The 19,439-nt window shown below is 56.8% G+C and overlaps 1 protein-coding gene across 2 annotated transcripts in view; it reads left to right on the top strand.

Annotated features, from left to right (window-relative positions):
- The window catches only part of SORCS2 (sortilin related VPS10 domain containing receptor 2), a 495,738-nt gene that overhangs the window by 461,239 nt on the left and 15,060 nt on the right, over window positions 1–19,439 (top strand). For both annotated transcript variants that reach the window (XM_027545110.1, XM_027545111.1), the window contains exons 13-20: window positions 334–425; window positions 1,514–1,621; window positions 5,022–5,142; window positions 5,978–6,111; window positions 6,893–7,021; window positions 9,564–9,735; window positions 17,337–17,523; window positions 18,236–18,369. In XM_027545110.1, the coding sequence (XP_027400911.1) occupies window positions 334–425; window positions 1,514–1,621; window positions 5,022–5,142; window positions 5,978–6,111; window positions 6,893–7,021; window positions 9,564–9,735; window positions 17,337–17,523; window positions 18,236–18,369 (1,077 nt within the window). The remainder of the gene's footprint in view (window positions 1–333; window positions 426–1,513; window positions 1,622–5,021; window positions 5,143–5,977; window positions 6,112–6,892; window positions 7,022–9,563; window positions 9,736–17,336; window positions 17,524–18,235; window positions 18,370–19,439) is intronic.

A 19,439-nucleotide genomic window follows, 5' to 3' on the forward strand; every position in this document is an offset into this window, starting at 1 on the left:
CCTTTGTGCTGCCTGAGTTTTCCTGGAGGCAGAACCACTCACAGTGTTTATTTGCATTTTGCTCTCTGGTCAGTGGCCTAGAAATTGCCATCAGCTTGCATTGGTGCCATTCATCCCACACGTACTGAGTCTGGGTGGTTGGGGGAGGGAGGGGATGGCCTGGGGACAGCAGGAGCCCTCTGACCAGCCCTGCCTCAGGGAGCTGGACTCTGCTGCAGCCCCCCAGCCAGCGTGTGGGCAGTTCTGTCCCTGGGAGAGCAATCCCCGACCCTGAAAGCCCTCCAAGCCCTCCCCGGGTCCTGCCCTCAGAGCCCCACCCACGGTCTGCTGCAGGTGTTCGAGGAGGAGCACCACATCCTCTACCTGGACCACGGCGGCGTGATCGTGGCCATCAAGGACACCTCCATCCCCCTGAAGATCCTCAAGTAAGTCCCTGGGTGCCCAGCGCTGAGTGCGGCGGGGGCCCGTCCTCTCCACCTGGGAACACCTCGGAGCATTCCCCGGGATGGCCCCCGTGCAGGACCCCAGGACGAAGGCACCAGACCCTGCCAAGGGGGTTAGTGCCAGGCTCTGCACAGTGTCCACCCCCCACCCCCCACCATCACCCTGCCTACCACCAGCACCCGCTCCCATCACCCCCACCACCAGCCACACCCCACTCCCCAGCACCCACCACCACCCCGCCCCCTCACCACCCCCCACCCCCACCCCCACCCATGCTGCTGATAGCTGCTCACTGCCAGGCCTGGGGAGACAAGGGGTGGGGAATGACAACCCAGCGTGGTCGGGTGGGCCAGAGGGAGGCCTGGGGCTGTGAGGATGCCCCTACCCGCCCCTCCTCCTGGGAGAGCAGGGAAGGCTTCCCAGAGGAGGTGACTTTTCAGGATGGACCTGAATTAGATAGGTGGAGGCCAGACAGGGAAGCCAGCTGCATGTGCCCAGGCCAGAGTAGGTTTGGCATCAGCTTCAGACGTGTGAAGGGCTGTTGTGGGGACGTGAGGGCAGGCGTGAACTATGGACTTGGGAGGCAGAGCTCGGCGAGCTGTCAGGAAACCAGTATCACTTTAGTCTGAAAAAGATCTTTCTGCACAGCAAACTGGCAGCACTGATACGCCACACTGGGGGGGCATAAGTTCCCACACGTGACCCTGCAGACCCTGGGCTGGGCTTGGGCACTGGGGAGGGCTGACCTGGATGTTTCCAAGACCTGGATAACGGCAATCCAGGGGATCTCAGGCCACACCCCCAGGGCTCCTTGACTGTAGTGTCCCTGAGCAGACGTGGGTGCCACCTGGTGCTGGCAGGTGGCTGCCGTGACCTACGAGAGTGTGAAGGCAGGGCCCAGCCGCGCTGGGGACACTGCACTGGCCCTGGGGTTGGTCACTGCCCCTGCCAGTTCGCCCAGCCGCCTCAGCTCGACAGCTCTGGTCTCTGGGTGTGGGCAGGGCTGGGCCCGACATGGCAGCTGGCCCAGCACGCAGACTGTGTCCCCAGCTGCCCCTTCTCTTGGCAGGTTCAGCGTGGACGAGGGCCTCACCTGGAGCACGCACAACTTCACCAGCACCTCCGTGTTTGTGGATGGGCTGCTGAGTGAGCCAGGGGACGAGACGCTGGTCATGACGTGAGTGCCCACGGGAGGTGGGCAGGCAGGTCAGAGCCGAACCCCGGGCGGGCCGTGGCGGAGGCCCCTCAGGCCCTGCTGCGCTAGGCGGGTTCACCCCGCCTCCCTCCCCATCCTCCCCACTCACCCCCATTGTCACACCCGCCTCCTTGTCTCTTACCATCCTCTGCGTCCTCTCACCCTCTGCCACTGGGAGGTGGCCACTCTTCCCTAACCAAGGACATCTGTCATCTGCCCAGGATCACCAGGCTGGCGAGGGGTGGGACTAAGAGGCAAGGGTCAGCCCTGGATCACTGCCCACTTGGCCCTTTGAGATTGTGATTCTGTCGATGGTGATGGTGATGGTGGTAACGATGGTGAAGGGGATGGATCAGGAAGATCCGCTGCAGGAGGGACAGGCTACCCACGCCAGTACTCTTGGGCTTCCCTGGTGGCTCAGCTGGTAAAAATCCACCTGCAATGCGGGCAACCTGGGTTCTATCCCTGGGTTGGGAAGATCCCCAGGAGAAGGGAAAGGCTACCCACTCCAGTATTCTGGCCTGGAGAATTCCATGGACTGTATAGTCCACGGGGTCACAAAGAGTTGGACACGACTAGAGTGATTTTCACTTTCCAACTTTCAGAAGGTGGTTCCGATGGTAAAGAATCTGCCTGTGATGTGGGAGACCCCAGTCCGATCCCTGGGTCAGGAAGAGCCCCTGGAGAAGGGAATGAGTACCTACTCTCAGACACGACTGAGCGATTAACACTTTCATTTTCACACACACATTAAAGGCACTGACTTCCTAAAACTCAGAGTTAGCCAGATGCCAGCTATTTCTCAAAGTATCAGCTGAACGTTTAGGCTTCATAAAAGGCAGGACTTCAGAGACATGGAGGGGATTAGTTAGATCAAGTGAACCAGCCTCTTTTCAGAGGCTTCCCTGGTGGGGCCTGGGCAGCCCACACAGGAGTTCGCGCGGTGGTCACACTCGGGCCAGTGAGTGTTTCCCGGGCTGGGCGTCAGAGTCCCAAAGTCACCAGCTGGGAGACTGATCCTGCTCCCCAGGAGGTGGGCCACAGCCGTGCCATCCTGAGGGGTCCCTGGCCTCAGTCTCCTTGTCAGTAAGGTGGGAATACTAACAGCACGCCCCCTGGGGTGGTGAGGAGGAGTGGATGGGGGGGCAGGTGTCTGGCAGGGGCAGAGGATGTGCCGGCAGTCACCGCTGCAGTCACCTCCATCATAACACGGCTTCCAGAAGAGTGGGAGACAGGCTCAGGCTGTGGAGGGCCTGGAGTGGGTGAGTGAGTGAAAGTCGCTCAGTCCTGTCCGACTCTTTGCGACCCCACGGACTGTACAGTCCATGGAATTCTCCAGGCTGGAGTACTGGAGTGAAGATGTCCCTTAAGGACGTCCCTTCAGTGAGCTAAGACCCTCATGCCCCATTTAAGTAACAACCCAGCTGGCTCTGCTTGGGAGAAGGGGTCACCGTGGCAGACAGTCCCCATGTGGTGAGACTCCCAGGGAGGGGACTGTCCCCGCCAGGATGGGAGTCAGGACAGCGGACCAGCGGGACACCTTCACGACCACCGTCACCACCCCCATCTGGGCCGCCCACGACCTCTCTGTCGGGAGCCCCTCTGAGAGCAGCTGGACCAGGCGGAGGAGAAGCGGGCCGTTTGGTCCACGCTGGGCCACATCCAGCAGCAGCAGGAGAGGCCCAGGCTGGGGTGACGGGGGAGCTCACGCCGCGGGCAGCAGAAAAGCAGGATGGGTTATGGCAGCTGAACACGACGGGGTGAGAGGCTCAGGCTGGAAGGAGGACCACAGGGTGTCTCCAGACACCAGGGCTGCCCGTGGGCAGGCAGGAAGGAAGGCAGGAAGGTGGAGAGCGATCGGGCCTCTCAGAGCCCCGGACGGGGAGGTGAACCACAGAGCGGGGAGCCAGGCCAAGGCAGAGGGAGGCTGCAAGAACCAGAAGAGGCCCCTGTAGAGGCTCGGGGTCTCGTCTGTGAAGTAAAGATCACAGTATCTGCTCCTGGGGACTGTTCGGGGCAATGGAGGTAACGTGTGTGCGTGTGAGAACCTCTGAGCATGTGTGTCGGGGGGGTATGTGTAAGAGTGAGGGTGGGTGTGCATGTGTGTTTATAAACCTTCTACAATCAAGCATCCTACACAAACCATCGCCAATCCACCATGGGTCCCAAAAGGCCAGTGTCATTGTCCCCATTTTAAAGCCAAGGAAACTGAGGTACAGAGAGGAATGGACATGCCAAAGGTCACAGACAAGTAAGCAGGTGTCAACCCAGGCTTGTCTGGCTCCAAGGTGTCCTTTGGAGCCAAAACTCTTCCGGTATCAGCCTCAGACATGCAGAGCCAGCCATCATGTCCCCCAGAAAACACTCCAAGACCCTTCTCAACTACCCTCCTAGATTGGAGTTTGTGCCCTTTAGACCACAACTGACTTCCCCAAGTATCCAGCTCCTATCCGTGAGCCTGGAATGGGGGCCAAGGCCGGAGTGAGTACATCACCTCCTCCATCCAGGCGCTCAACCTCTGGTAATATGGCCGGAGTCCTATAGGGTGAACTGGAGAAGGACCAGAGAAGTGCAGGCTGGGCTCCTGGAGCCCAAGTGTGAGGTGCTGGGAGGAAATCCCTTAAGCAGCAGCCTTCTCGGAGAGCGAGGGATCTGGGCGTCGCATGATAGGCACTCAATACATGACAGCTGTGGGCGAAGAAGTGGCACAAACATGCTGTGTGATCTTAAGCAAGCTACTCAGCCTCTCCGTGCCTCAGTTTTCCTTTCTGTGAAGTGGGCTGTGGTGAGGGTTTAGACCGAGCAGCATGCAAACACACTGCTCCCAGACCACTCTGAGCCAGGGGATGACTCCCTACCTCTCCATGGATTGTCTGGTCTGCTTGGGGGGAAATTCTGTGGCCCAGCTATGCAGAGGGAGCTGGGGTTTCTGCCGCACGAGCCCCCCTGGTATGGACAGGCCGACAGAGGCAGGGACGCGGGCGGGGAGAAGCCAGACAGCACAGAACGCAGACACCCAACCACGAGTCATCCTGTGAAACACTTCTGCCAGGACCAGCCTGGCCACTGAGGCAGGGCCGGGCTCCTGACCCCACTGTGCCCACGTCCTTGTCCATGGGGGGCACCTGGGATGGCCCACAGCAGCGCCATCCACGAGCCGTAGATAACGGGCGATGGTGGTGGGAATGCTTGACGCTGATGCCCATAGGCCTGGAGCCCGCCCAGCCCAGCGCAGGATCCGTCCTGGGGCTGCCCGGCGGGGGCAGGGGAGAGACCGCTGGACCCACTGGGAAAGTGTGGGTGGAAGCCCGCAGGGGACTGGGGGGCGCCTGGGGGGCTGGCCGGACCAAGGCGGTTTCCCGCCCCCTCCTTCCCTTTCCAGCGTCTTCGGCCACATCAGCTTCCGTTCGGACTGGGAGCTGGTCAAGGTGGACTTCCGGCCCTGGTTCTCCAGGCGGTGCAGCGAGGATGACTACAGCTCCTGGGACCTCACCAACCTGCAGGTGGGCCTGGCCCCGCGCAGGGCACCCCCTCTGCCCGCAAACCCCGTCCTGCCAGGCTGCCAGCCTCCCCCGGATGTGGGTCCTCCTGCTGGGCTTGCTGGCCCTTCTGGGCGGCCTGAGCCAGGGTCCGCGGGTACACCCGGGGCACAGAGGCACAGGCCCGACCCAGTCAGAAGGCAGCTGTGCTCGGGGTCCCGGATTTGTGGGATGGAGGGAAGGTAGCAGGGCTCAGGTATCACACACTGGGTAACACCAATGATCTGGGACAGCCCCCATGCCGTAATCTCAGACACACAAAACTTCCTACAGCAAAATGAGGAATATTCACACGGAGGGGAATACGTGAGGACCAGAAGTGGTCTTCTGCTGCAGTTCGGGTTGGGTGCTCAGGATTTCAGAGTGGAGGGTCCCAGAATCGCTGGGGTGGGGGGTGCCCACAGCTGTATCTGCCGTGGTGCCTGTTCACACTGGTGTGTCCTGCTCGGATTGTTGGCTGAACACCTACTGTGTGGCCCCTGAGGCCTGGAGGCTGTGGCTCGTCCCAGCCTCACAGGGCCCACCTGAAACCCTCGGGCCTGAGGATTGCATTGGGCCTCTCTTCCGGGGCCTGAGACCCCCTCAGGGCCCAGCAGGGCCAGGTACACAGCACTCAGCGAGTGCTGGGGGGTGGACAGGGGCTGGGCTGCCCCGGGTCAGCATCAGGCACACACACAGCCCTGCCCCTGAGCCCCGGTTTCCTGCCCCGATGCCCGCCCGGGCCGGGGGAATAAGGAACAGGCCAGACCGGCAGTGGGAGCCGCAGTGGGGCGGCCCCTCACCCCGCGTCCCCCCGCAGGGTGACCGCTGTGTCATGGGCCAGCAGAGGAGCTTCCGCAGGAGGAAGCCCGCGTCCTGGTGCGTCACGGGCCGCAGCTTCACGGCAGCACTCACGGCCCGCGTGTGCCCGTGCCGGGCCTCGGACTTTCTCTGGTGAGGGTCCCACTCTGCCCCAGCCCTGGGGGTGGGTGGGGACGGGGGATGCTGCTTGAGTGACCCCGTGGCCACGGCCCGGCGGGCAACCTGAGAGCCGTGCTCCAGCACGGCCCCCTTATTCTGGGCCCGATCACCCAGCCACCCGGTCCGGCCCACACTCAAGAATCCATGGGTGTCCTTTCCAAGCCGGCAGGGGCGGCCTGCTCCCAGGAGGGCAGGGACACAGAGGAAGACGGAGGGCAGCCTGGGGACCCAGGACAGCCAGCAACCCCCTCCACCATCCAGAGACCCGCCTGGAAGCCCCCTGACCACCCCCCGCCCCGCCGCCCCACTCAAGGACTGCTGTGCTTGCCCACCACCCACAGGAGAATGTCCGAGTTCTGGAAGCTGGCTCCCTCCCCAGCCATCCTCGCCCTTCCTCGTCCTGCCATCCCCACCTGCGTCTCCCGGCTCTGGCGCTGAAGGGGCTGGCCCCCACCTGCAGTGCCCTTCCCCCCTCCCCTGGTTATCTCTTGATCTTCCATTGAGAGTCAGCTACCTCCTCCAGGCAGCCCTCCAGGATGCCCAGGCTGGGTTCAGTGCTCCGCTGTAATTTCCCAGAATCCCCTTTGCATCCCTTCTTACCCAGAATGTACCCATCAGCTTTCAGTCCTTCTCCCCTCTGGGACGGGGCCTGTGGATCTGCCTCTGTGTGTCCTTGCTGTGGGGCACCTACCCTGAGCTGGCTCGCACCCCAGCCACTGCCAGTCTCCTGACCGCCGTGTCTTCCTCCTCCCAGTGACTATGGATTTGAGCGTGCCCCCTCCTCGGAGTCCGATGCCAACAAGTGCTTTGCCAACTTCTGGTTTAACCCCCTGTCGCCCCCTGACAACTGTGTCCTGGGCCAGACCTACACCAGCAGTCTCGGGTGAGTCGCACGGGGCAGAACCATGGTGACCCCTGCCTTTCCCACCTGGTGCCCACGGCTCCTCGCATGGAGTCAGGGAGAGAGAAATCAGGGCTGACCGCCCTTTGCGCTGGGGCTCCTGCAAGTCACCCAGACTCTGCCCCCGGCCAGGGCTCTCCATTCGGAGCCCAGATGGGTCAGCATCAGGGAGAAGAGACACCCTGAGCCCGCTCCAAACAAAGAGCAAGGAGGTCCCCGGCCTTGGCGCTCATACCCGCTGTACCCAGAGAAGGAACCCGCCTCCCTGGCCCCCTGAGCCCCTGCAGTGCCAAAGCCCCTCCCCATCTGCCAACCCTGAGCAAGCCAGGCCTGAGCTGGGCCAGAGATATTCACACTCCCTTTAGGTCTCAGCTTGAATGGCGCCTCCTTCAGGAAGCCTTCCCTGACTCACCCTGGGCCCGGAGCTTACTCTGTGGGAATAGAACGTCCCCAGTTATTGTCACGCTCACCCAGCTGTCCCCTGGACTGGACTAAGCTTTCTGACATGTGGTGTGTCCCTCGGTGTGTGGTGTGATGAACACACGCTGTGCGTGAGGGGGAGGGAAGTGCTCCGCAGGTGTGACCTCCTTCCCTCTGCAGAGGCTGAGTGTGCTGCGTCTCAGGGATCAAACTATAACAGTGTTCTGTGTGGAACAGCTGGGAGCCCACCACTCCACAGGTCCTAAGCAAGCTTCATCGTAAAGGTCTCTATGTCCCCGAGGGGAAGTTCTGAGAGGAAGTGAACTGCCTATGGACTTATTAGACAAGCCTGGTTGCTGCCTCTGGGGATGGGGCAGGACAGAGCCTGAAGAAGCAAGAAGTAGGGCCAGAAACTGCAGGCTTGGACCTCAGCAGCATAAATCCCATCATCCATCCAGCCAATCATCCAATCATCTATCCATGTGTTCCTCATCCATCCATCATCCATTCATCCATCCACCCATCTGTCCATCATCCACCTATCCATCCGTCCATCCATCCTATCATCTATCTGTGTATTCTCCATCCATCCATCGTCCCTCCATCCATCCAATCATCCAATCACCCGTGTATTCCCCATCCATCCTTCATTCATTCATCCATCCACCCATCTGTCCACCCATCCATCCATCATCCATCTATCCATCCAATTATCCATCTCTTTATTCTTCCACTCACTCGCCTGCCATCCGTTCATCCTCCCATCCCTCCAACAATTCACCCATCATCCATCTATCATCCATCTCTCCCTCCATCAGGGAGCCACAGCAGCTGCTCCAGGGCTTGGCAAGCAGGGACTTGTCTGAAATGTCAGAGTCAGGACCCATACCAAGGGCAAAGGGTTTCATTTCACACCATCTGCACACTCGGGATGCCAAGGGGCTGTGGGAAGGTGGCTCTTAGGGAGGGTATTTTCTTCCCAACTAATCACACGCATCTTTGCACGATAACAATCTATGCCTCTCTAGCAGGGTTTTCCTAATGCCTCCTAAGAGTTTGTTGTTATTGCTTAGTCGCTGAGTTGTGTCTGACGTTTTGCAACAGCACAGACTGCAGCCTGCCAGGCTCCTCTGTCCATGGGACTCTCCAGGCAAGAGTACTGGAGTGGGTTGCCATTTCCTCCTCCAGGGGATCTTCCTGATCCAGGGATTGAACCCACGTCTCCTGCATTGGCAGGTGGATTCCTTACCACTGAGCTACTAGGGAGGCCCTAAAAGTTTACTAGAGCGCGTGAGGCTCTCCCCGCCAGCCCCTCCCCACCCTCATCTCACACCTGCCCCCCCACCACCACAGGGCTTTGGCACACACCGTTTCCACTGCCCAGGACATTCTTCACTCTCCTGCCCACCTTCTGCTCCAGCTGAAAGCCCCATTCTTGGGGAGCAGAGCCCGGGGTGCAGCCCCTTCCCCATACTGTCACAGTCGTGATGTTGCTTTGATATGGGGGGGTGGTTTGGTGAGGGCTGCCTTCCCACTGGACAGTCCTCTCTGCAAAGGGCAGGGGCTGCGAGGGATGACCTCGGCCCTCCCACCGGGCGCATAGCAGATGCTCAGTCAATTCGCGTTGCATGAATGAGCTGGTGAATCGGGTGTCGTCTGGCCCCAGTCCATCCGTGTAAGAGGAGGAGGCCTCCTGTGGGACTGTGCTTGCCCACGGCCACGTGGCGCGTCATCGGGAAGTCCCAGCCCCTCCGGGGCACTCTGGCTTCCCGGGACCACGCTTCCCAGCAAAGTCGCAGTATCCATTCTGGCTCCTCTAGTCGTCCCCCAGCAACAACAACTCTCAGCCTCGTGAGAACACGCTCGGACCAGCGAGGGCCGCGGTCCTGCCATTAGAGCTCATTCCCTTCTCTGAGCCTCAGTTTCCCCAGCTCCAAAATGGGGCAGAAAGAGCAAACAGACGGAGTCAGGAAGAGGGAGGGGGTTGAAGCGCGGGGGTCACAAGCCAAAGCCCCCGCACAGCTACTGAAGCTGTCGGCCGGGCGGCAGGCCCCGCCCCGCCCCGGCCCGTCCGTTCGGACGCTGACCCGCCTTCTGGCTGCAGGTACCGGAAGCTGGTGTCCAACGTGTGTGAGGGCGGCGTGGACCCGCGGCAGAGCCCCGTGCGGCTGCAGTGCCCGCTCCTGCCGCCGCGGGGCCTGCAGATCAGCATCCGCGGCGAGGCGGTGGCCGTGCGGCCCGGGGAGGACGTCCTGTTCGTGGTGCGGCAGGAGCAGGTGAGGGGCCGCTTCGGCCGGGCGGACGGGGCGGTGGGCGGCGTCCTCTCCCCCTCGGAGTCCTGGAGTGCGGAGTCGTCTGGACCAGCGTTTCCAAACTGCGGGCGGTAACAGTGCACTAGAGACCCCTGCCCAGGTCCAGACCAGCACTGAAGCAATGAAATGGAAAACTCGGGAGAGAGTGGAGGGCAGGGGCAATGGAGCAGCGAGCTGCCAGCTCAGATCCAGGGAGAGGGGGCTTCAAACATGTCTGCCTGGGTGTTGACAGCATGGTGATGTCAGATTCATTCATTCCCGTGAGCGGCAATACGATGTTTTAAACCTCTCATTATACTGATCTAGTGAATTTGGAATCTTAAGAAAAACAGGCAGTTTAAAAAAAAATTATTACTTTATAATCTCATAGCCAACACAAATTCGGTAATAGGTGATAGGCAGATAAATCAGTTCAGTTCATTGCTTAGTCATGTCCAACTCTTTGTGACCGCATGGACTGCAGCATGCCAGGCTTCCCTGTCCCCCATCACCAACTCCCGGAGTCTACCCAAACCCATGTCCATGGAGTTGGTGATGCCATCCAACCATCTCATCCTCTGTCATCCCTTTCTCCTCCTACCTTCAATCTTTCCCAGCATCAGGGTCTTTTCCAATGAGTCCGTTCTTTGCATCAGGTTGCCAAAGTATTGGCGCTTCAGCATCATCATCAGTCCTTCCAATGAATATTCAGGACTGATTTCCTTCAGAATGGACTGGTTGGATCTTCTTGCAATCCAAGGGACTCTCAAGAGTCCTCCCCAACACCACAGTTGAAAAGCATCAATTCTTCAGCTTTCTTTATGGTCCAACTCTCACATCCATACATGACTATTGGAAAAAACCATAGCTTTATCTAGACAAACCTTTGTCGGCAAAGTAATATCTCTGCTTTTTAATATGCTGTCTAGGTTGATCTTGGCTTCCCTTCCAAGAAGAAAGCATCTTTTAATTTCATGACTGCAGTCACCATCTGCAGTGATTTTGGAGCCCCAAAAAATAAAGTCTGTCTCTGTTTCCATTGTTTCCCCATCTATTTGCCATGAAGTGATGGGACCGGATGCCATGATCTTCATTTGTTGAATGTTGAGTTTTAAGCCAGGTTTTCACTCTCCTCTTTCACTTTCATCAAGAGGCTCTTTAGTTCCTCTTCACTTTCTGCCATAGGGTGGTATCATCTGCATATCTGAGTTTATTGAGATTTCTCCCAGAAATCTTGATTCCAGCTTGTGCTTCATCCAGCCCAGCATTTCACATGACATACTCTACATGAGTTAAATAAGCAGGGTGACAATATACAGCCTTGATGTACTCCTTTCCAAATTGGAACCAGTCTGTTGTTCCATGTCCAGTTCTATCGGTTGTTTCTTGTCCCTCTTACAGATTTCTCAGGAGGCAGGTCAGGTGGTCTGGTATTCCCATCTCTTTAAGAATTTTCCATAGTTTGTTGTGATCCACACAGTCAAGGCTTTAGCAAAGTCAATGAAGCAGAAGTAGATGTTTTCCTGGAATTCTTTTGCTTTTTATATGATCCAATGGATGTTGGCAATTTGTTCTCTGGTTCCCCTGCCTTTTCTAAATCCAGTTTGAACACCTGGAAGTTCTCCATTAACGTACTGTTGAAGCCTGGCTTGGAGAATTTTGAGCATTACTTTGCTAGCGTGCGAGATGAATGCAATTGTGTGGTAGTTTGAGCATTCTTTGGCATTGCCTTTCTTTGGGATTGGAATGAAAACTGACCCTTTTCAGCAGTGCCGTAGCCACTGCTGAGTTTTCCAAATTTGCTGGCATATTGATTGCAGCACTTTCACAGCATCATCTTTCAGGATGTGAAATAGCTCAGCTGGAATTCCATCACCTCCACTAGCTTTGTTCATAGTGATACATAGATAGATAGATAGATATAAATGGTAAATAGATACAGATTAATGAAAAAAATCATTGATAGTTAATGGATGACATAGATACAAATATATATGGACAGATATAGAAATATTTCATGTATGTGTATATGTATACACACACACATATATTATGCAGGGCTTCCCAGGTGGCTCAGGTGGTAAAGAATCTGCTTGCAGTGTGGCAGACCTGGGTTCGATCCCTGGGACGGGAAGATCCCCTGGAGAAAGGAATGACAACCCACACCAGTATTCTTGCCTGGAGAATCCCATAGACCGAGGAGCCTAGTGGGCTACAGTCCATGGATTACAAAGAGTTGGACATGACTTAGAAACTAACACACACATATAAACATATAAATTTCCTCCCTGTCTCCTAGTATTTCTTTCTTTTTTTAGTATAAGTGTTACTTTTTTTTCCTGATTTTAAGAACATATATACTCATTTTAGAACACTGGGGAAACACATTAAAAACACAAGGATATAAATGTCACCCAAAATCTTATTCTCTCAAGGTGACCACTGTTAATTTATTCCCAAAGCAGAGACATTACTTTGCCAACAAAGGTCCGTCTAGTCAAGGCTATGGTTTTTCCTGTGGTCATGTATGGATGTGAGAGTTGGACTGTGAAGAAGGCTGAGCGCCGAAGAATTGATGCTTTTGAACTGTAGTGTTGGAGAAGACTCTTGAGAGTCCCTTGGACTGCAAGGAGATCCAACCCGTCCATTCTAAAGGAGATCAGCCCTGGGATTTCTTTGGAAGGAATGATGCTAAAGCTGAAACTCCAGTACTTTGGCCACCTCATGTGAAGAGTTGACTCACTGGAAAAGACTCTGATGCTAGGAGGGATTGGGGGCAAGAGGAGAAGGGGATGACAGAGGATGAGATGGCTGGATGGCATCACTGACTCGATGGACGTGAGTCTGAGTGAACTCCAGGAGTTGGTGATGGATAGGGAGGCCTGGCGTGCTGCGATTCATGGGATCGCAAAGAGTTGGACACGACTGAGCAACTGAACTGAACTGAACTGAGTCTATTTAAACTAATATGCATGTGCTTATTTTTCTGATTATAGATGTAACAAATGCTCATTGTAGAAAATCCAAATATAGAAACTAAAAACGCTCACAAGCAGACAGGAAAGCACAAAGGGGTGCAGAGCCCCCTCTTCCCACCCGGGACCCCAGCCCCCAGCTCACAGCTCTCGAGCACCGGGGGCTTCAGTTAACAAATGTACTGAGCGAACCGAGGGGGCTCCGTGCAGAAGACGTCCGTCCATGCCTGCCCAGGCGGGACCGGGGAACCCAACGCGGTCTCTGATGCTGGAAAGCGGGGGCTCTGGTCCCGTGTGAAGAACTGGATGCGCGGGTGCCCATGTGGGTGTGTTCCCCTCCATCTTCCCCTGCCCACGGGCTGTGCTCCCACCAGCCGGCTTTATAGCTGGGGAGGCCGAGGCTCGGACAGGCGCAGCCACCCACCTGGGGCCACACAGAGCTGGCATTGGGTCCAGGCCAAGGGGGCTCCGTGTGGACACCTCCTGGTTTGCAGCCCCCAGACCTGAGCCGAGGGTGCATCAACCTGCTGGCCCCGCGATGATTGAGCCTGGCCCTGAGAGTCACGCTTCAGCCTCGGGCAACCCTGGGGCGGTGTGTGTGTGTGTGTGTGTGTGTGTGTGTGCGGGGGCGGGGGGGAGGCTCTGTTCACTGCAGAGGAGGGTGCAGCCCCCTGCCCAGACCCTCGAGGGGACCCTCAGAGGGGACCCACCTGCCGCCCGGAGCTCCAGGACTGACTTGCAGGAAACATGGCCACCTGCTGCCCTCTAGAGCCCGGAATCCCAGCAGCTAGTCACTGCTGGGATGCTCCGTCCGGACCCAGGACAGGACACGCGTGGCCGCCCACTGTCCCAGCACGCTGGGACCCTCGCCTGCAGGGGCGGAGATGAGGGAACAGCAGAAAGATGCTCTTGGAAGAGAGTCCTTTGCCCTCCACTGTCCGAAAGAGGCCACTGGCTCCCGCGCTGAAGCCTTGGGAAGGAGTGGGCGCAAGGTTGGAGTGGGTACACGCACTGGTGAACACTCCTGTTCTCACACACACACACACGGACACTTACACATGTTCACACATGACCACGCACTCGCATTCGTACACAGCCATAGACACACTCACCCAGTGCAGGTGTGGAAACAGCCCTGGATTTAGGGGAATCCAAGTTCTGTGAAGATCTTAGAACCGAACATAAGATCTGACGGGGAACCCAGAAACAGACCCACATAGACAGGTCTGGCTGATTCTGGCTCAGGCGCAAAATCATTTCAGTGAAGGAAGGACGGGCGTCAGCAAACGAGGAGCCGGTGAAAACGAACCTCATGCCTGATGCAGAGTTGACGCAAAGTGGATCACAGCCTTAAATGGAAACTTGTGAAGCTTGTAGAAAAAAGCAGGGGAATACCTGTGCTCTAGGGCTAGACAGAGTTCTTAGCATTGACACCATAAGCACCATCCACGGAGGAAGTGTGATAAACGACTTCATCAGAATGCGACACGTTTCGTCTGTGACAGAGCCTGAGAAGGTGAAAACAGAGCCTGAGAAGGTGAAAAGACGACCACAGAGAAAATAACTACAAACCGTATCCAACAAGGACTAGTACCCGGAACATATAAAGATTACTCAGAACCCAACCGTAAGAGGACAAGCAACCAGAAGATGAGCAGAAGACATGGAGAAACGTGTTCCCGGAGGGAATGGCAAAGAAGCACAGGGAACCATGCTCAGCACCCTTAGCCATCAGCGCAGTGCAGCGTAAAGAGGGTCCCTGCGCGCCTACAGGAATGAGTAACATGAAGGACGGTGGTCCCACAAACACTGGTGAGGATGCAGAGAAACTGGGTCCCTCCTGCATGGCTGACGCGGACGTGAAGTGGCACAGCCGCTCTGGGAAAGCTGGTCATTTCCTTAAAAACCAAGCATGCAACATCCATGGGACTCAGCAGTTACACTCCTGGGCCTGTATCCCAGGGAAACAAAGAGGTTCACGGGAAAACCTGTATACACCAAGGTTCACAGCAGCTTTCTTCATAAGAGCCAGAAACGGGAGACAGCCAGATGTCCTCGACGGGCGAGTGGATAAACGCAAGGTGAGCTGGTACATCCATCCCAAGGGCAGTGCTCTGAAGTAAGAAGGAACAGGCTCTACACCACAGCTTGGGTGAATCTGCAGAGAATTATATTGAATGAGAAAGCTAATCCCAGCGGTTCTATTCAGGGGATATTCCCCAAATAACGAAAGTATAGAAATGGAGAACAGGTTAGAGGTTCTAACCCCATGGAGTCGGGGATGTGACGGAGAGGCACGTCTGGGTGTGAACGGGCAGCCCTAGGGACCCCAGGGGTGACTGAATCGTGGCTCAGTCACTGTGGATTCCAAGCCGTGATACGTGTTCTGCAAGATGTTCACATGGAGACCGCGAACATAGGTCTCTCTGTGTTATATCCTTGACAATTACATGTGAATTGGCAGTTGGCTCAGCATGAGACTTCCGAGTGTTTTTGAAGCGCTCAGGAATAAACACACACACACACACACACACACACACACACACAGGTCTGCGTGGAAACACTACGCCGTGGGTGGTGGGTGTTGTGCTGACGTCACCACTTTTCCTTTCCAGCTACTTCTCTGCCTTTTTGTATTTTCTTACATTGCCACTCTTACCTTCCTGATTATGACAAGGTTTTTATTATTTTTTTTAATATAATTTTACTTATTTATTTTGGCTGTGCTGGGTCTTCGTTGCTGTGAGGGCTCTTAGCTGAGGCAAGCAGGGGCTACTCTCTCATTGAGATGCTCAGGCTGATCAGGTAGGGTTTTACTTATTTATTTATTTTTTACCCATACCACATGGCACGTGGGATCTTAGTTCCCCAACCAGGGGTCGAACCTGTGGCCCCTGTGGTGGAAGTGCTGAGTCTTAACCACTGGACCACCAAGGAGGTCCCTGTGATGAAGTGTTTTAACCAAGGGAAGTGTTTCAGGAGTTAAAACACACCCTCTTAGCTGCTCACAGGCAGGACACAGCATCCCCAGGTGGTGTGGCTCCTGCCCATCAAAGCCACACGTCCAGACTCAGCCAGAGGCCCCTTCTTCCCCCAGGAAGCTGCATGCAGACCCCTCCCTCCTGGAGCAAGTTGACCTTGAGACCACCCCATCTGTCAGGCTGCCTTTAAACAGAGAGAGCCCTGACCACAAGCCAGCCTGCAGGTTCTGGACTCACAGAGCCTCAGTCCTTCAACCTATAAAATGGGGATCATAGAACATACTTGTGTAAGGTCCCCGAGGTCATCACTGCAGTGGCCACAAACTGGGCGGCTTGAAATATCAGAGATTTCTCCTCTCAAGAGCTCTGGAGGCTAGAAGTCCAAACTCAAATTTCAGCAGGGCTGTGCTCCCTCTGGAAGGGGGGTCCTCCCTCATCTCTGAGCTCCTGGGGGCTCTGGGCAGCCCTGGGCGAGGGCTGCACCCCTTCCAGCCTCTGTCTTCCCCTGGCTTCCTTCCTTTCCTTCCCCTGGCCGCTCCTCTTTCCGATAAAGACCCAGCCATTGAACTTAGATCCTGTTCTAATTCCGTGTGACCTCGAGTTAACTAATCACATCCGCAAAGACCCTATTTCCAAATAAGGTCACGTTCTGAGGTTCCGAGTGGGTGTGGATGGGGGAGGGGTGATCCAACCTTTTTCACCTGATCTGTGAAGAAAGGTAAACGAATGTAATTTACATAACGGTTCTCTGTCAAGTTCTAGGGTTTGGCAGGTGTAAACCAAGAGGCTCGCTAAACAGTTAGTGATTCCTGACCCCCAGGACATGGTTTCCTGGGTGCTCCCCCCGCGGGCAGAGGGGTGGCAGGAGGATATGATAGGAAGGTGATGGGGAGAGAGGACCTGAAGTCACTGAAGAACTCGTTCTTGCCACGAAGTTGAAAAAGTTCCTGTTTGCTTCCTCAGTTTCCTTTCCCAAGACTCCACGAGGAAAATGCGGTTATTGGAAGGGCGATGTTCGCGGTGGGGATTAGACGGGCGATTAGACGGCTCGTGTGGGTGCGGGGATGCCGGGGAGGGTGACAGACGTGGGACCCCCTCCCTGCATAGAGCGCGTGCCCCCGAGCATCAGTCCTGGCACCACGTAGAGTGAGAAGATAAAAGAAAATGCAGGAATCACAGCAGCAGAGGGGAAGATAACGTTTTGTTTTGTAATTTTCTAAGAGACTAAGTTTTTATGCACGCACATCTCCCTGTTTCTTAAACTGTGCAGCAGGTAGGGGGCCTCTCCCTGCCCTCCCGGTCCCTGGCTCAGGCCTCCCTGACCTCATCTGAGCTGACTCCTCTCTGCCTCAGCGGTTGGGTCATCTTTCTGAAATGCAGACCCGGCCCTGGCTACTACTTCCATCCTCTGCTACTGGTCTCAGCCCTGCCCTCCAGGCTGGGTGGGGCAGGGGGCAAGGATAGAACAGACCTGGTTCCCTGGGGTCCCCAGGGAGCTCGCTTTCAGGAAAGAACTGGGGAATGAATGAGTGAGTGAGTGAATGAATACGTGCGTGAGCCAGCGAATGGCCCATCGCTGGCTCCCAGCTCTGCAGCCAGGTCCTAAGTGGCCCCCTGGTGTGTCTTACAGGGTGATGTCCTGACCACCAAGTACCAGGTGGACCTGGGGGACGGCTTCAAGGCCATGTACGTGAACCTCACGCTGACCGGGGAGCCCATCCGGCACCGCTACGAGAGCCCCGGCGTCTACCGCGTATCCGTCAGGGCGGAGAACGTGGCGGGGCACGACGAGGCAGTGCTGTTTGTCCAGGTCACCGGTGAGCCCATCGCCCCCGCCAGGCCCAGGGCGGCTCCCTGTGAGAGAGCTGTCCTTGGGGAAGCACGGGGTGCCCAGGAGCAGGGAGGCCACCAGGCGGGGCTGGAGGCCACACCACGGTGGCTTGTGCAACAGCGCGGTTGGTGGTGACGATGGTGGTGGTGATGGTGGTGGTGATGGTGGTCATGATAGAGATGATGATGTGATGCTAATAACGGTGATGATGGAGCTGCTGCTGCTGCTGATGGTGATGGTGATGGTGACGGTGATGGTGGGGATGGTGATGGTGATGATAGTGGTGATGGTGGTCATGATAGAGATGATGGTGGTGGTGATAGTGGTGATGGTGGTGATGCTGGTGATGATGATGGTGGTGGTGATGGTGATCATGATAGAGATGATGATGTGATGCTAATAATGGTGATGATGGAGCTGCTGCTGCTGCTGATGGTGATGATGGTGATGGTGATGATAGAGTTGATGATGATGGTGATGGTGATGGTGATGGTGGTGATGGTGATGGTGGTGGTGGTGATGGTGGCGATGAAAGTGTAGTGTTTCTCATGGGGCTGATGGTGGTGGAGGTAGTGATGATGGTGGTAGAGGTGTTGGTGGTGGTGATGAGGTTGATGGTGACAGTGACCAATAGCAACCTGTGACATGGCCAGTGCCCTGATGCCCTCTGACCCCTAACCTTTGTGTGGCCCCTGCAGCCCCTCTGCAGGCCCTCTACCTGGAAGTGGTTCCTGTCATCGGCGTCAACCAGGAGGTGAACCTTACGGCCGTGCTGCTGCCCCTGAACCCCAACCTCACCGTCTTCTACTGGTGGATCGGCCACAGCCTGCAGGTACGCAGGCCCGGCCCTTGGAGGCCCCTCTTCCCCAGAGGCTCCCATCTGGCGTGGAGCGTGGGGCAGATCCCACCCTCTGTACCGGGCAGGACAGAGCATGCGGCACCATGAAGGTGAGGCGGGTGCATACCAGCCCTCCCACCACCCTGAGCATCTATCTGCTCGAGGTCCAGCTGTGTCTGAGTGTGGTGGACATGTGGTGAATCAGATCAGACCAGACCATGCTTTTTCCTGGGGAAGATATATGAATAGAGTAGGTGACCCAAGTTAGGGTGTGACAAGTGTCACAGGAAGGGGACGGATCATTTCTAGTTTGAGAGTGGAGGTGATCAGGGAGGGCTTCATGGAGGAGGGGGTCCCTGGGCTGAGCCCGACCTCAGAAGCATCACCCAGGGTTGTGGGTTGTGTCCTGTGAGCCATGGGGAACCGAAGACAGATGCCTGGTGGGAGGTCCTGAGGACCTTTGTGGACAAGGCTGCCCCTTAGCCTGGGGGAAGGGACCCCAAGACCCAAAGAGGATCCTTCACTCGTTCAGCAAATGGCAGCCCTGCAGCCCCCCATAGACAGCGGCCAAGGGCCCAGGCTGGGTGGGGCTCAGGGCTCAGGACTGTGGTTCTGGGGCACAGGGATGGGTGAGGAAGGTGCTCGGGTTCTGCATTCGAGCAGCAAGTCAGCCACCTCCAGCCGAGCTCTTGGAGAGTCACTGTGCCTCCTCGAGCCTCTGTCTCCCCATCTGCAAGGCCCGAGGTCATAGTGTGGACCCCACGATCGACGTGGGTGCCCCACCCCATGGGGTGGGTGCTGAGCCGGGCCCTGGGGTCCGAGCATGAAGGTGTTACAGCCCAGCTGAGCTTGGGCTGGGGCAGGAAGGTGACAGGGATGCCCAACCTAGCAGCTGGGCCTTCGACACCATGCACACAGGGGGTCTTGGTGCCTCTGGAGGGCAGGGGGCCCTGGGAGACGCGTGTCTGTGCTGGGGAGCTCTCAGGTCCAGGCGTCTCTCTGGGGGTACCTCCCCACGCCCCCGGGCGCTCTCAGCAGGCTCCCGTGGGGCCAGCTCTCCAGCC

This window comes from Bos indicus x Bos taurus, chromosome 6 (assembly GCF_003369695.1).
Source record: "Bos indicus x Bos taurus breed Angus x Brahman F1 hybrid chromosome 6, Bos_hybrid_MaternalHap_v2.0, whole genome shotgun sequence".
Classification (NCBI taxonomy): Eukaryota; Metazoa; Chordata; class Mammalia; order Artiodactyla; family Bovidae; genus Bos; species Bos indicus x Bos taurus.